At 43.5% G+C, this 15,480-nt stretch overlaps 2 protein-coding genes across 2 annotated transcripts; one reads left to right on the forward strand and one right to left on the reverse strand.

Annotated features, from left to right (window-relative positions):
* Positions 1-1,367: 1,367 nt before the first annotated feature.
* On the reverse strand, positions 1,368-15,084 carry CMTM7 (CKLF like MARVEL transmembrane domain containing 7). Its single transcript, XM_033165745.1, has 5 exons — positions 14,754-15,084; positions 9,250-9,423; positions 4,811-4,909; positions 3,848-3,929; positions 1,368-2,365 (listed from the first exon to the last, which is right to left on the reverse strand). The coding sequence occupies exons 1-5, from the start codon at positions 14,910-14,912 to the stop codon at positions 2,352-2,354; spliced, it is 528 nt and encodes a 175-aa protein (XP_033021636.1). The 5' UTR covers positions 14,913-15,084; the 3' UTR covers positions 1,368-2,351.
* Positions 12,675-13,533, forward strand: LOC117055850 (DCN1-like protein 5). Its single transcript, XM_033165744.1, has one exon. It carries the CDS (start codon positions 12,675-12,677, stop codon positions 13,377-13,379), a length of 705 nt encoding a protein of 234 aa, XP_033021635.1. The 3' UTR covers positions 13,380-13,533.
* Positions 15,085-15,480: the final 396 nt, after the last annotated feature.

A 15,480-nucleotide genomic window follows, 5' to 3' on the forward strand; every position in this document is an offset into this window, starting at 1 on the left:
ACCCAAACTGGAGTGCCGGCCTTTTCCGTTGTGTTTTCTCAGGGAAATCTCTCATGAACCATCCTGAAAATATCCCATGGTGCACTAAACTCTTCCTGATGCAACTCTTCCTACAGATGAAGAAGAGTTTGGATTTGATAACCCGCTTTATCACTACCTGAAGGAGTCTCAAAGCAGCTTTTTCTTGCCATGTCCTATTATCTGGCTTGCATGTTCTGTTTCACTTAGGCACCTGAGCAACTGCTTCTTTTTAAGTAATTTTTAATTTAAAAGATGGAGATAATGATGAAATTAAACCCTTGCTTTGAGGAAAAACGGGGTTGTTTTTGCTTACAGTTTGTGTAGCCTGAGCCTGCCAAGGGCATAATTACTTTGATGTCATGCATGATAAACTGCTGTGCATGCAGTATTAATGACTGTTTTCCTTGAGCCTGTAGCACTAATGGCCAGTCTTCTGCACCCTTGCTCTGGCCTCTAATCATGCAAAAGCAAGTCACCCCAGACAGCATATCACATGAACCATTTCTGGTTACCTAGAGCCTTTTTGAAAGGCGTACTTCTATTCATGCATTGTCCTGTTTTTTTTTTTCCTAATAGTGCTAGCATAATATTGGCAACTTAAAAGCATAAATTACTTGACCGATCTTTAATTAAACATTACAGAATCCCCACCCCAAACTGCCCACCTTGTTATCCTGAAACAGAATAAGATGCTGTCGGGCTGTGAAATGAAAGCACTGGGTTAAATGCTTACTTCCAAGTAAGCAAGCATAGGATTTTGCTGCAAGCCCCACTGAGTTATACAGGACTTGCTCTCAGCTAAACAGTTTTAGATTATCTTGTGGAAAGGTTCCAACCCTTTTGCAGATTTGTTTATTCAAATGTTTCCACTCCGCTGTTTCCTGTAGATTTGCAAAGTGACTAAAAACATTAAAAGCACAATGAAACAAAATAAAACCACACAATTTGACATAAACACACTAGAGACCTGGAGAATAACCTGCAATGATAACGTTAAGACCATCTAGGACTCAAAAGTGCTCTGGAAGTGAATTTTCCTAAATTGGTACCTGAAGGTCATGAAGTTAATTCTCACTGAGGGCGTTCTATTAGCTTGCTTCTACCATAGAAAGAAGATACTGTCCAATGTATTGCAGTTAGACAACAGGGGAATATAAAACAAACCATCAGCAATAGAATCCCTATAAACCGAAATAGCACGTTGAACACTGAAATAATGAAACAAGAAAACTTGCTTCTTTTTACATAGCTGCCGTAAGATTTCCCCATGAACTGCTCATTTGCAACACAAAATAAGATTTGATTGCATTTAACTGGGGCCTTCCAGCCAAAAGAGCTGATCTTCACCGGGACCAAAGTTAACTCTTAATAATGCCAAGCAACATATTATCAAAACTGAAAACTTTGGGGAGTTGGTTCTGTCTAACAGGTATGGATATGGAAGCGAGTGATGTTTTTGAAGTATAAAATTTATTTAAAATTATTTTGTCATGTACAAAAATACTTAAAAACAGAAGAAACACTAGGACAAAAAAGAAACTTGGTTTCACTTCTGAAGAAATATTCACAGTAAGCCAGTCAAAACATAAATTATCAAATGCCTTTTCTTGCACTGGGAGCCAAAAGGCAGGAAAGGCAGAGGTAAGCAATAGACTTTGCATGTAAAACTTAATATAAAGCAGCTGCTGGTCCGTGGTGAAATGTAGCATTTTCCAGCTGCAGATTAAAGGAAACAGTACATTGCCCACCTTCAACCTTTATATGCAGGTCCCTGTTCAGATCACTCAGGTAGCTTGAGTGATATCAACGTGAAAAGAGGGGAGCTCGCTCCTACCAAATCGTGACATAGAATAATCATTTTTACATTTACACCCCACTTTTCCTTCAAGGAGCTCAAAGTAGAATACACTGTTCTCCATCACCATTTTATCCTCACAACAATCCTGTGAGGTAGGATAGGCTGAGGGAAAACATCTGGTCACCCAGTTAACTTCACGGCTAAGTAAGAATTTCAATCCTGGTTTCCCTTTGTTTGTAGCAAGAAAGAAAAAACAGATTCCCTAATACTTAAGCAATACAAGAATCTTGGTATTAAGACAATGCAGCATAGAGGCTGCTGGTATTATCATAACAATCTGGACAAATGAATATGAGGAGTGTAAGACCAGAGCCCTCTGGTGGTCAGCTCACTTAGTAAGAGGTTTCAGGAGTCATTACAAAAGCAAGCCCTCAAGAAGACTACCAGAACAAAATTCCATCTTACATACATTTGCTGTCTGTTAGCCTATGAGATTCTCAGTTTGGTGTGTGCATCATGAGTGCCAAAAGACTCACACAGCAGCATCTGAAAAAGAAACAGAGAGAGAAAAAGAATGACTAGAATAAACTTGTCAAGCAAATTACAGACACAATTTATATAGCTGCTCCCTAACATGAATTTTCTAGGCAAGCTCACACAACAATTTCATCTGATGAAAGAGGAGAGCTTTGTAAATGTTTGGGGCATGAAGATGTAACGGTAGATTTGTCACATACTTAAGAGGGCAAGGGGTGACTTGGAACCACCCAATATCCATTCTGTCTGCATTGATGCCTCTACAGTAAGACCCCATCTCTCAGTGTAGATGTGATATCCTCCTATATACATAAAAATGTAAGGCTGTCATCACACTGCAGTTTGTGTGACCTTCGGCAGGCAACTATGCCAATTCCAGTGTGGAAACAGAAGAGCAGGCAGATGAGGAAGTATTGCAGGTGGTCAGAGGCCCAGTCAAGCTGTTTAAACAGAAGGTGGGAGATGCTTCAGAGAGCAGTTGGCCAAACCATACTCTGAAGTGCTTTCCCCTCCTTTAAAAGAGGACAGGTGTTTGGGCGACCTATAAGGAAAGGGGCAGGTTTGGGTGAGCTCTGAGGAAATAGGTGAAGGGATACATAGATGTGGAAAGGGAGGTGGGGTTGGTCAGGGGTAAACGAAGGAGTTGATGCATAGATGGTATTGGTGTGGGGGAGAAAGGTTGGCAAAGGGATTGGCAGGTAGGCAGGGTTGCCACATGGAGCGAGCAGGTGTAGGAGCTTCTAGTAAATATTTTTAAATGCTGAACTATATACAAACAGTACCAAACCAGAAGATTTTTGTCTTATTTTTTTTTAAAATATAGACATGAACAGGGAGAAATTAATACAGAATGAGAGTGTGTTCAAATGCTTTGATCCCTGATAAAGGTCACCAGCTAAATTACAGTTAACTGTGAGTATTTATTTAAAATATTTTATTCCATCTGCTCAAAGCAGCTAATGAGCAGGTACACTTTTAAAAAAAAAATCCACTCCTTTATATAATGAGTCATTTATTGAAGGGATGGCATGAATAAAATCAGAGATGTCTGCACATGAGATGGAATCTTATAGGTACCAAGCTTATGCTTAGCAGGCCAAGAATATCTTACAATGAAGGGAGCAAATGGAGGAATTTAAGTAATTTAAATGTGAGCTGGCTTGGGTCAAACATATTGCTTAGTTATTTGTTGAACCTTGCAGCTACGACAGGAATGGAGTATCTAGGTCTACAATATAGGTTGCAAGAGTCAGAGAACACAAGTGAACAAGGCTGTTTCTTATGTCCGAGACGATCCACGATGCCACTGACAGGTTGGGGGAGGACAATTTCTTGGGTAGAATCACTTTGTCTTTCTTGCCTAAGAGACTCTTGCTTGTCATCCTCACCTACGCTCAGACAGTTCTGCTGATGGACCACCAATTGGTCATTCCATGTTTAAATAATGCATGTTAGCTATGGTTGGTGCAGTTTAATTGACTAGATACTTACCTGTTGACTGAGTGACACAAGAGACTTTGTAGGATAGCCATATACTTAAGATACACAGAAATGAAGCTAAGAAGCCAAATACCTGTTTAAAAACAAAACAAAAAGAGCCGTGTGATAACTAAACCTTCTAGTATAGAGAATCCAATATACCCTATACCCACATTTAAGATTTATCCCCTAAGGATTCTGTTCACCTGCATGCATCCAATTGATAGATCCTATTCAGGATAAATTAGGCTTCTAATTTAATGTGCTAAAAGAGTGGCCATTAGCAGCTATGACCCAGAAACTCTGAAATCTGCATGACCCCAATGGCCCCATGATGTAGCCATATAGTGTGCTTCCAAACGATACAGATACAAGGCGAATCTTGTGGTTGCCACACACCCCAAGTAAAAAAAGTGAAGTAATAATAAGATCCAGTAATGGATGAGAACAGGTAAAATAGGATAAGGCAAAGTTCGTACCTCGGAAGTCAAACGCCTTGCAAGTCAAACATTTTGGCTCCCAAACACAGCAAACCCGGAAGTGAGTGTTCCAGTTTGCGAACGTTCTTTGGAACCTGAACGTCTGACATGGGTTCCGCAGTTTCCGATTGGCTGCAGGAACTTCCTGCAGCCAATCGGAAGCCACGCCTTGGTTTCCAAACATTTTGGAAGTTGAACGGACTTCTGGAACGGATTCCGTTCGACTTCCGAGGTACCACTGTAATGCATACAAGGTTTTGTCAAAGGACCTCCAACACTCAACCCAACCAGGATACAGAGCACAAACAAGGGACAAATCCTGACTTGTGGTATAAACTGTGGCTCTACTTTACATACAGCTCTACCTTACATGCATACAAAGAGTAATTATGCAGGGGGGGAAACTTGGAATCTGCACTAAAATCAGACCCCAGCAGTAACAATGCAAAAGCAATTCCTTGTCGATAGTAAAATAAAAAATAAAAAGTAGCCTCACCGCTCCAGCTGTAAGACTTGCTGACCCAGAGCTCCTTGCTACCACCACCACAGATCCAATGAGAAGAAGGGTGGTACCTATTAGGTAATGGAGAAACTCCTGAAAAGAAACAAGCACAGAACAGTTAGACAACCCAATAAAAGGAGCATTTCAATGTGGCACAACACTGCCAGCCAATGAGATTCTTTTGCTTTAAATCACATGTGAAAAAGGAAACATGGGATTGCTGTCTCTGGCCCAAATCACATTTCCTGGAGGAAAGACAATGTTCTGCTGAAACAGATAAGGTTACTATCCCTTGCTCTTCCCACTCCCCGCCAAAACAAACAAACAAACAAACAAGTTCTTTTCGAGATTGCACAATGGGTAAGAGAATGGGTAGGCAAACTATCTGGCCCAATCGCCTTCTAAATCCGGCCCATGGACAGTCCGGGAATCAGTGTGGGAATTAGTCCAGCCCCCCACAAGCTCTGAGGGACAGTGGACCAGCCCCCTGCTGAAAAAGTTTGCTGACCCCTGGGTAAGAGAGATGCTGCAGACTTGCTGGTGCATGTTATTGATAAGGAGAAGGTAACTCCCAAACAGAAAGGCAAAGCCCTATTGATCTCTTGAGAGTTCTGCTTGCTTCCCTTCCTCACTTTTAGTGTGCATCTGTCATTGGCCAAACTGTCATTCTCTCTTTAGGCTTTGGAATAGACGGGGATCCTTTTTGCTCTTTAAATCATGGTGTGTATGCGGCACAATTTGCTGCCCATTTATATTTGCAAATTTGCTTTCTGAAGCAGCATTCATATCCGCTATCACTTTCATTTCAAGAAATGAACCAACTTTTCTTTTACAGGTAGGTAGCAGTGTTGGTCTGCCATAGTCAAAACAAAATAAAATAAAATAAAAATGCATTCCAGTAGCACCTTAGAGACCAACTAAATTTGTTCTTGGTTTGAGCTTTCGTGTGCATGCACACTTCTTCAGACAGAATAATCTGAAGAAGTGTGCATGCACATGAAAGCTCATACCAAGAACAAATTTAGTTGGTCTCTAAGGTGCTACTGGAATGAATTTTTTGTTTTGTTTTGTTTCAACTTTTCTTTATTCCTCTGGAGTGAGCTTCTTGGGGCATAAGGTGAAGAAGAAGAAGAAGAAGAAGAAGAAGAAGAAGAAGAAGAAGAAGAATTTGGATTTGATATCCTGCTTTATCACTACCTGAAGGAGTCTCAAAGCAGCTGACATTCTCCTTTCCCTTCCTCCCCCACAACAAACACCCTGTGAGATGAGTGGGGCTGAGAGACTTCAAATAAGTGTGACTAGCCCAAGGTCACCCAACAGCTGCATGTGGAGGAGCGGGGAAGCGAACCCGGTTCACCAGATTACGAGTCCACCGCTCTTAACCACTACACCACACTGGCTAAATATATTCACAACAGATGCATGTTCTAACTCTCAGCTTAATATTGGGGCTGTGCATAGGAAGACACCTGCACATGGATTCAAACGCATGCCCCACCTTGTAACAATGCCACTTTGAGCTCCTGCGAGGAAAAGTGGCGTATAAAACTGTAATAATACGTACACCTGATTTTAAAGCCTTTAACAGAGATGCTGCAGCTACACTTCCAAACGTTTTGACACCAGGGCTAAAAATGCCCTATATTACGATGCAGCTCTCGAGGAATGCTAAACACTATAAAGCAGATTACAGAATCACCTGCCTGAAGGCTACTGCTGAAAGTTAGCATATCAGAGATGGGTCTAGTCTCCACACACCCATGCTACTTTTTGATCTGCAAAGAGGAAGCATTTCAAAACTGATAAGCATTTCTAAAGTGGTACAGTGGTGGTCCCAGGAGGTTTGAACTACGTGATATTTCTGAAACTGGGACTTTACAGTACAACAGGAAAGTGATAATGTCACCAATACACCTCTTTCTTTCTTTCTTTCTTTCTTTCCCAGAAAGACCTGAACTGCATGAGATGTTGTCTTTATTCTCTTGGGTACCAATTAGAGCAAACTCTAACACAGAGTTTGCTCTGCTACTTTGCACTCCTTTGCCCACCATGTGCCGTGAAGATTTTGGAGCAAATATTCCATTTGTCTGACCATCCCCAAGGGAGAGGGCCTGCAGCAGTTGATTCTTGTCCCTGAATAGCAAGTGAGAGAGATAGAGCAGACTCATCTCTCCAATGGATGCTGTATGCAGCGATAGCAGCATGGAAGATTGGGTCAAATCAGGAGGGGGGGGGGAATGCCATCGTCATGCATGTATTACAGTATAGTCTTCGACCATCTGCACAAACTGAAACATCGTGGCAGCTAAGCAGCACAGCCAACACACATGCAATGCCCTTCTTCTTCTTCTTTTTTTAAAGATTTTTTATTATTTTGCAATAAAACAAAGAAAGAAGAAAAAACATTACATAAACATAAACACAATAAAAACACACTACATAATAAACAATAATCAAAATAGAAATAATAACCATAACAACAAACAAAGAAAAACATATACAAACCTTAACGAACATCTATCTTTGTACTTTTCTTGTTTCTGGCTTATCTGTTAGGGGACTTCCCCTGTTCCCTCCACTGCTTTTAAAATCATATATACTCTTTAGGTAGCTTTATATCTTTTTCCAATAACATTAACCAGATCTCTTAATACTCTTTAAAATTACTTAATCTAATATAAATCATCACTTATAATCAATATCTTAAAATATTCTTACACCATTAAATCATTCACAACATAAATTTCTTCTGAACAATTTTTCTAATATTAACCTGCTACAGCCGATTCTTCTAGTTAGTTCTGCTCAAATATTCAAATATTCAATTTTACACACTTAAGTAAATAGTCCTTGAATTTCTTCCAATCCTGCGACACCTCCTCCTCCCTCTGGTCTCGGATTCTAGCGGTCAGTTCAGCGAGTTCCATATAGTCCATTAACTTCATCTGCCATTCTTCCACTGTTGGGATCTCTTCACCCTTCCAGGTTCTTGCCAATAAAATTCTAGCAGCTGTTGTGGCATACATGAAAAATACTCTATCCTGACTGGGAATCTCTTCATTGGTCATGCTCAAAAGGAATGCCTCTGGTTTCTTACTAAAGGTAATTTTCATTACCTTCTTTAACTCGTTATAAATCTTATCCCAGAAAGCATTCACCCCAGGACATGACCACCACATATGAAAAAAGGTACCTTTCGCAGATTTACATTTCCAACACACATCAGACATTTTGGAATTCATCTTAGCTATCTTAACTGGTGTCAGATACCATCTATACATCATTTTCATTATATTTTCTCTTAAACTATTACAAGCAGTAAATTTGATACCTTTCTGCCACAATCTCTCCCAGTCATCCATCATAATATTGTGACCCACATCTTTCGCCCAATCTATCATTGTCGATTTAACCAATTCATCTTTCGTATGCCACTCTAGCATCAAGTTATACATCTTGGAAAGGTTTTTAGAGTTCGATTCGATCAGTTCTGTTTCCAGTTTTGATTTTTCCATTTGAAAACCAATTCACATGCAATGCCCTTCTAACTTGCTTGTTGCAAATGCAGATTGCAGTGCTCATCACATTTTAGGACAGCAAGGAGTCACGGGAATCCTGCCGTTTCAAAAGGGCCTGAAAGTGTGCTGGGGGAAACCCGAGGTTCCTCTTTATGTTCTGACAATGTAAATTTTCTTACTGTGAAAACTGATGACTGGGAGCTGATCACTTAAAGAAGAAGAAAAGAAGAGTTTGGATTTGATATCCCGCTTTTCACTACCCGAAGGAGTCTCAAAGCGGCTAACATTCTCCTTTCCCTTCCTCCCCCACAACAAACACTCTGTGAGGTGAGTGAGGCTGAGAGACTTCAGAGAAGTGTGACTAGCCCAAGGTCACCCAGCAGCTGCATGTGGAGGAGTGGAGACACAAACCTGGTTCCCCAGATTACGAGTCTACCACTCTTAACCACTACACCAGTGTTTTTCAACCTTTTTTGGGCAAAGGCACACTTGTTTCATGAAAAAAATCACGAGGCACACCACCATTAGAAAATGTTAAAAAAAATTAACTCTGTGCCTATATTGACTATATATAAAGTAATTTTCTTGAATTTTTCAATTTTTCCCACGGCACACCAGGCAACATCTTGCGGCACACTAGTGTGCCGCGGAACAGTGGTTGAAAAACACTGCACTACACCACACTTAAAAAGATTTAATTCTCTTTACGTTTGGGCTCTGCCTAGATCTCATTGTCACATTTTATGGCTTTTTGGTCCCAGTGTCTTACTAACTTTTTTGTGGGTTGGGGAAGCTTTTGTTTGTCTTTACAAGTGTCATGGGCCAATTTATTAAAAACAACTTGTAGCCACACACACACACACACACCCAGGAAATTAAAAACAAAAACTATTTTAACTATGAGTAGGAACTTACTGCAAGTGGCCAGTTGATGCAAGTCAGCATCCGGTAAATTCTGAAGATATAGACGATGTAGAAAATAAAGATCATAACTAAGTCAAACATGGAGACAATTTTGAAGTAGGTATATGAACTGTGACCGGCCACCGGCGAAGCAATGATGCAGATAAATCCGATCAGGAGCAATAGCTGAAAGGCAAGAGACGAAATAGGGTGAGTGAATAGGAATGCCAAAGAAACAAATTCCCAAATTCCAACTCGCAATAAAATGCTCAAAATGAAAAAAAGAAAAGAAAAACCAATTTTTGAAGAGTCAAACAGAGGAAAACAATTCCAGCTAAAGCAATGATAATAAAACTTAAAAGTTTAGATTACAAAAATATACTGGGGGAGGGAATACACTGGGGTACAACCCTAAGCAAACTTACAGCATGCAACTCAGTTTGAAGTCAGTGGAACTTCGGTGTAAATGTTTGTTGGGTTCAAGCTGCCAAGAGGGCAGGTTTCTAAGGACTGGCAACAGTTACTACTGTTTTGCTAAGTGGGGGCTTAGGTCATCAGCAAACAGAGATCCGGAACACAATGGCTGTATGCTAACACTATGTCTCACTATGACTAAATCAGGAAAACCTTGCATTTAAGAATAATTTACAGTTGTTTTAAATATGAAAAACACCACATGCAGTCCAGTATCCTCTCCCCACAAGAGCCAACTCGATGCCTATAGGAAGCCTGCAATGTGGACCAGAACTCAATAGCACCTTCCCCTCCTCTTGTGCTACCCAGAAAATTATATTTAAAAACCCACGACCTTCAGTACTTAAGGAAGTACACGTAAGATTCCTTAAGCTTCAAAATTCCAAGATCCTCCACATTTAGAGACATCCAACCTTATTTACACACTTCAGAGGCCGCCAATCTTTCTGGGCCTGTGAGTACATTTGCAAACCAGAGAAACTGTTCTGGGCACCATGTACATAATCAGAACACAGATGCAACACACAAACACACTTATTCTTCCCCTGCCAAACATTCCATTTAACAGCTGCAAAAGACTATGTCTTTCAAAACTATTCTCAGCATGGCAGGTGGGGGAGGACAGGACCTCATAGGTGCTGGGGAAGGCATTTGCATGAGATACTGGGAAGGTTAGCAAGCTCTACAACCAATGAATGTGCTTCTGATTAGCTGCATTCTGGTATTATACAACTCCACATTACACAGAATATGCAAACAGGGACGAGCATGCTACCTCTGCCCCCATCACTGTACAAGAGTTAGAAGGCAGAGTGTCTGCAGTGAAGGCATTGTGCTCCTATAGGTTCCCCCACAAGATGCAGAATCCCGGAGAAATCTAGGCTCTACACTGCCATAGGAATCTTCCATTAAGTACCAGAGGTTCCTCACTGCAGATGGTTGTCCTCCAACTTATGCAAGGTGACAGGGACAGGTGGAACAGAAGTGGCACTTTCCTCCCCACCCACATATTCTACGTACTCATCCATATAATGCCTGAATTGAACTGCTCTTTCACACCAATTCAACAACCCTTTGTGGAGATAAACGATTCCACTGCACAGATGGGAGATTTCTGTAGTGGTTAAGAGCGGTAGACTCGTAATCTGGGGAACCGGGTTCGCGTCCCCGCTCCTCCACATGCAGCTGCTGGGTGACCTTGGGCTAGTCACACTTCTCTGAAGTCTCTCAGCCCCACTCACCTCACAGAGTGTTTGTTGTGGGGGAGGAAGGGAAAGGAGAATGTTAGCCGCTTTGAGACTCCTTTGGGTAGTGAAAAGCGGGATATCAAATCCAAACTCTTCAAATCCAAACTCTTCTTCCATGAAGGGTAGCTCTTCATGCAAAAAGGAAACCCCAGCAAATGTGGCTGTCTTCACTGAGGTGCATACAGAACCTTGACCTCCCAGAGCACACCAGTCCACTAATTCTCAACCAATATGTATTTTTGAAATAATAATCTGCTAAAAAAAAGTCCTCCTTCTAATCAGGGGTTGTCAACCTGGTCCCTACCGCCCACTAGTGGTCGTTTCAGGATTCTAGGTGGGCGGTAGGGGGTTCTATGGCACAAGCTGAATCCTCCTTCAATCGAGCACTGGTGGGCGGTAAGGAAATTTTACCATCAAGAAAGATACACTAGTGTGCGGTAGGTACAGAAAGGTTGACTACCCCTGTTCTAGATAAAAGTTAAGAGACCGTATTTCTCTCTCTCCATTAGGTGGGTAATGCAATTCCACTTGAGAAATCCTCAAAAAATAACAATGAAAGGGATAGGGAAGAGATCCTGGAAAAGGAAAACTCATGCACCTTCTCCAGTGAAAGATGGATTCCAGTCCCCACTGTGCAATGCAACAAGTGTGTGCAAGGTAAGAGATTTGATACAATAAGCCGTAACTTGACAATTACGCATTTGAGCAGAAGTACCTTTTTAAATCTCCAGGTGTCAGGGTCACCATGTGCAATAATTTCTCTAGCCTTCCACACACACACACACACACACACACAAGGTTAGAGAAAGTAGTTGACAGTAAAACACCTCAATTCCCAGTGTCTTCTTTGAACAGGAAACACATTTTTTGTGCCTTCCTGTTTTGACTCAGCTGAATCTGCTATTACTAGTTCTTTACAATGCTGCTCAAATCACAGCAAATCATTCAATATTTATAGAGCCCTCCTTTAAAAAAACAAACAAACATGCAAACAAAAAAGCCATACCGAATTGGTTTTACATTTTGAAACCTTGGGAGGAAATTCAGCTGCAGCTGAAATAGGGAGCCCTCACATGGGAAAAAGATTACAGCAAAAAAAAAATGTTTCTCTTTCTAGCAAGTGATGATTTTTAATGCAGTGTCTTTCCAGAGCTAGCCTCCAAGCCAAAACAGACAAAGGGTTTAATAATCTTGAGCTTTAATCCTGTCGTGTCCTAAAGAAATCTTAAATTGACACCAAGGTTATCTGAAGAAGTGTGCATGCAAACGAAAGCTCATACTAACAACAAACTTAGTTGGTGTCTAAGGCAGTGTTTTTCAACCACTGTTCCGCGGCACACTAGTGTGCCGCGAGATGTTGCCTGGTGTGCCGTGGGAAAAATTACTTTATATGTAGTCAATATAGGCACAGAGGACCAGCGTTGCCACCGCCGCCACCGCCGCCGCTTCTCCCTCAGGAAAGCTCTTTATTTCGCTCCCCACCACAGTATCCCCCTTCCCACGCCTGAATCTACCAGGCGCGGCGGCGGCGGCGGCGGCGAGCTGAGAGGAAGGAAGGCAAGAGCCGCGACGGCACCGGCAGCTTCTCCGCCTCCTCCTCCGCCTCCTCCTCCTCCTCAGCTGCGAGGGAAGGAAGAGGCGGCGGCTCCCTCCCCCCTCCCGAGGGGCCCCGCGGCCCTCCGCCTCCGCGCCCCCGTCCGGGGCGAACCGAGGGAGATGCCCGTGAAGAAGAAGCGCAAATCCTCGGGGCAGGCGGGGGACGAGACGGGCCTCAAGAAGTGCAAAATCAGCAGCTACTGCAGGTCTCAAGCTTCTAGTAAAGTGATAAGCGGTGAGGAGCATTTTTCAAGCAAGAAGTGCCTGGCTTGGTTTTATGAATATGCAGGTGAGGATGAAGTGGTAGGGCCAGAAGGAATGGAGAAATTCTGTGAGGACATTGGCGTTGAACCTGAAAATATTATTATGCTAGTTTTAGCCTGGAAACTGGAGGCTGAAAGCATGGGATTTTTTACAAAGGAAGAATGGTTAAAGGGGATGACCTCATTACAATGTGACTGCACAGAAAAGCTGCAGAGTAAATTTGATTTTTTGCGCTCGCAACTGAATGATATTTCAACATTTAAGAATATCTACAGATATGCCTTTGATTTTGCAAGGGATAAAGACCAGAGAAGTCTGGATATTGACACTGCAAAATCTATGTTAGCTCTTCTGCTTGGAAGAACGTGGCCTCTGTTTTCAATATTTTACCAATACTTGGAGCAGTCAAAATACAGAGTAATTAACAAAGATCAGTGGTACAATGTGTTAGAATTCAGCAGAACTGTCCATGCAGATCTTAGCAACTATGATGAAGATGGGGCATGGCCTGTTCTTCTTGATGAATTTGTGGAGTGGCAAAAGGTTCGCCAAGCATCATAGCAAGAGCAGCTTTGAAGAAGGTGCTGGATCTTGTGATGTTGCAAAAACTGAGTCAAAACCAAGGGTTGCGTTCACATCCTTATGAACTTTAGTCATTTTTTCCCCTTTTATTTTTAAAGGAAGCCTTGTTACATGTGAAATGGGCATTGAACCACACCTCATCTGAGACTGAAAATTGGAGGGTTTCGTCTTAAGTTTCTAGCATTTCAGAACAATAAAGATTCAGATTTGTAACAGTCTTTATATATATATATATATATATATATATATATATATATATATATATATGGGCACAGAGTTATTTTTTTAAATATTTTCTAATGGTGGTGTGCCTCGTGATTTTTTTCATGAAACAAGTGTGCCTTTGCCCAAAAAAGGTTGAAAAACACTGGTCTAAGGTGCAACTGGAATGATTTTTTTATTTTTTAGTTTAAATTGACATGTTTTCAATTCATATGCAGATGCAAACTTTCCCCTTATTATTTTTTCTTCAGATCTAGATGAGAGCCATGCACAACAAACACAAAACAAAGGTAGAGGACTGGATCCAAATGTGCCCTTTCACTAGTGGAAATAACTCTTCCACTCATGAAGGAGGCTGTTTTTGGAGGAAACCCTAACAAGTGTAGCTGCCCTACCTGTGCCCCAAGGTACTTAATTTATCAAACAGTTAGGCAAGCTTGCAGGTCTGAGTCCTTTGTGGTTCTTCCAGGGCATCTAAGGAAGGAAGGAAGGAGGCAGAAGGGAAAGCAGTAAGTGGAGGGAGGGAGGCAGGCAGACAGAGACAGACAGACAGACAGCTGGGCCGTCGGAAAGGCTGAGCAGAGCAGACCCGACCCCATGGCCGCGGGGGAAGTCGCTGGCGGAGCGCGAAAGACGACGGAAAGCAAACTTTTTTTTTGAGTTTCTGGTCCATGGTCTCTCCCGCCTTCGTAGGCGCAGATACAGCTCCTCGCCACGGACGCACGAGGGAGCCTACCGTAGGTACGCCTCTGCGTAAATAAAGCAAGTTACAGTTGCTAGGCCATCGACTTTGAAACAAGCAGCCAGCTCAGCTTTCCCTCCCCGCGCCCCGCTCAAACAGGGTTGACCAAAGGCGGAGTGGAGCGATAACACCTTCGCGCGCTCGACGGCGCAATGTGGCGCCCGCCGCTATTCTTGGAGAGAAAGGCGCGCTGGCGGGAGCAACACGTGCAACAAACCCCCTGCCTCTCATTGGAGCGAGCGAGCGAGCGGCGCCAGATTTAGGCCACGTCGTCCTCCCTTGAGGGGGTGGGGCGGGAAAGGCGCGCGGCAAAACAAGCCAGGCGCGGAAACTTTGGAGACGGAACCCGCCCGGAATCCCTGCTGGTGGACCCCGCCTCGCCCCCTTACCATCTGGGCCACTTTGAGCAAGGCGGAGCAAGAGCCCGCGTAGCCTCTGTCCAGCAGCCCGGAGTCCGGCCCCGAGGCCGAAGGCGCCGCCGAGGACGTCGACGCGCCGCCGCCGCCGCCGCTGGCGTCGGTGCGGACCACCTGCAGCCCGCGAGACATCTTGGCGGGCGAGGAGACGGCGCGGCCGGCCCTTCCCTCGCGCGCTCTTCTTCCTCCTCCTCAGCGCTGCTAGGACCGCTATGGGGCTTCGGAGGCGGGACAGGGCGGGGCGGGCTGGGTTGGCTGGCTGGCTGGCGCGCCTCTCTGCACAGCTGGAGCGGGGCGGAGAGGACGAGCGAGGCCCCGGCGCCCCTGAGTCTCCTCCACCAGGCGGCCTGTGGCGCGCGTCCTGAAGAGGGAAGGTGGGCCTCAGCTGCTGCCGCCTAAGACAGAAGCCATTTCCTAAAGGACGGTGGTGGTGTCAAGCCACAGCTTTAGCCGGGACAGCGGGGCTCGGCTGCAGGCGGCGAGGAGGGGACCCCACCCTCTTTAACAAGAACTCTTAAAACTTGAGTTTACCCGGTGCGAGAGTTCACACGAGACTCCCGGGCCCGAGGCCTCTCTCGCGAACGCTTTTATTTGCCTATCCCGCCTCAGGCGGCGGGGCCGAAGTTACTGAGAGAAACTCTTCCTAGAAAACACAAATCCGCAATAAATATTTCAGTCGTCGAGGTGTCACAAGATTGCT

Source organism: Lacerta agilis, chromosome 12 (genome assembly GCF_009819535.1).
Source record: "Lacerta agilis isolate rLacAgi1 chromosome 12, rLacAgi1.pri, whole genome shotgun sequence".
In the NCBI taxonomy this organism is placed as follows: domain Eukaryota; kingdom Metazoa; phylum Chordata; class Lepidosauria; order Squamata; family Lacertidae; genus Lacerta; species Lacerta agilis.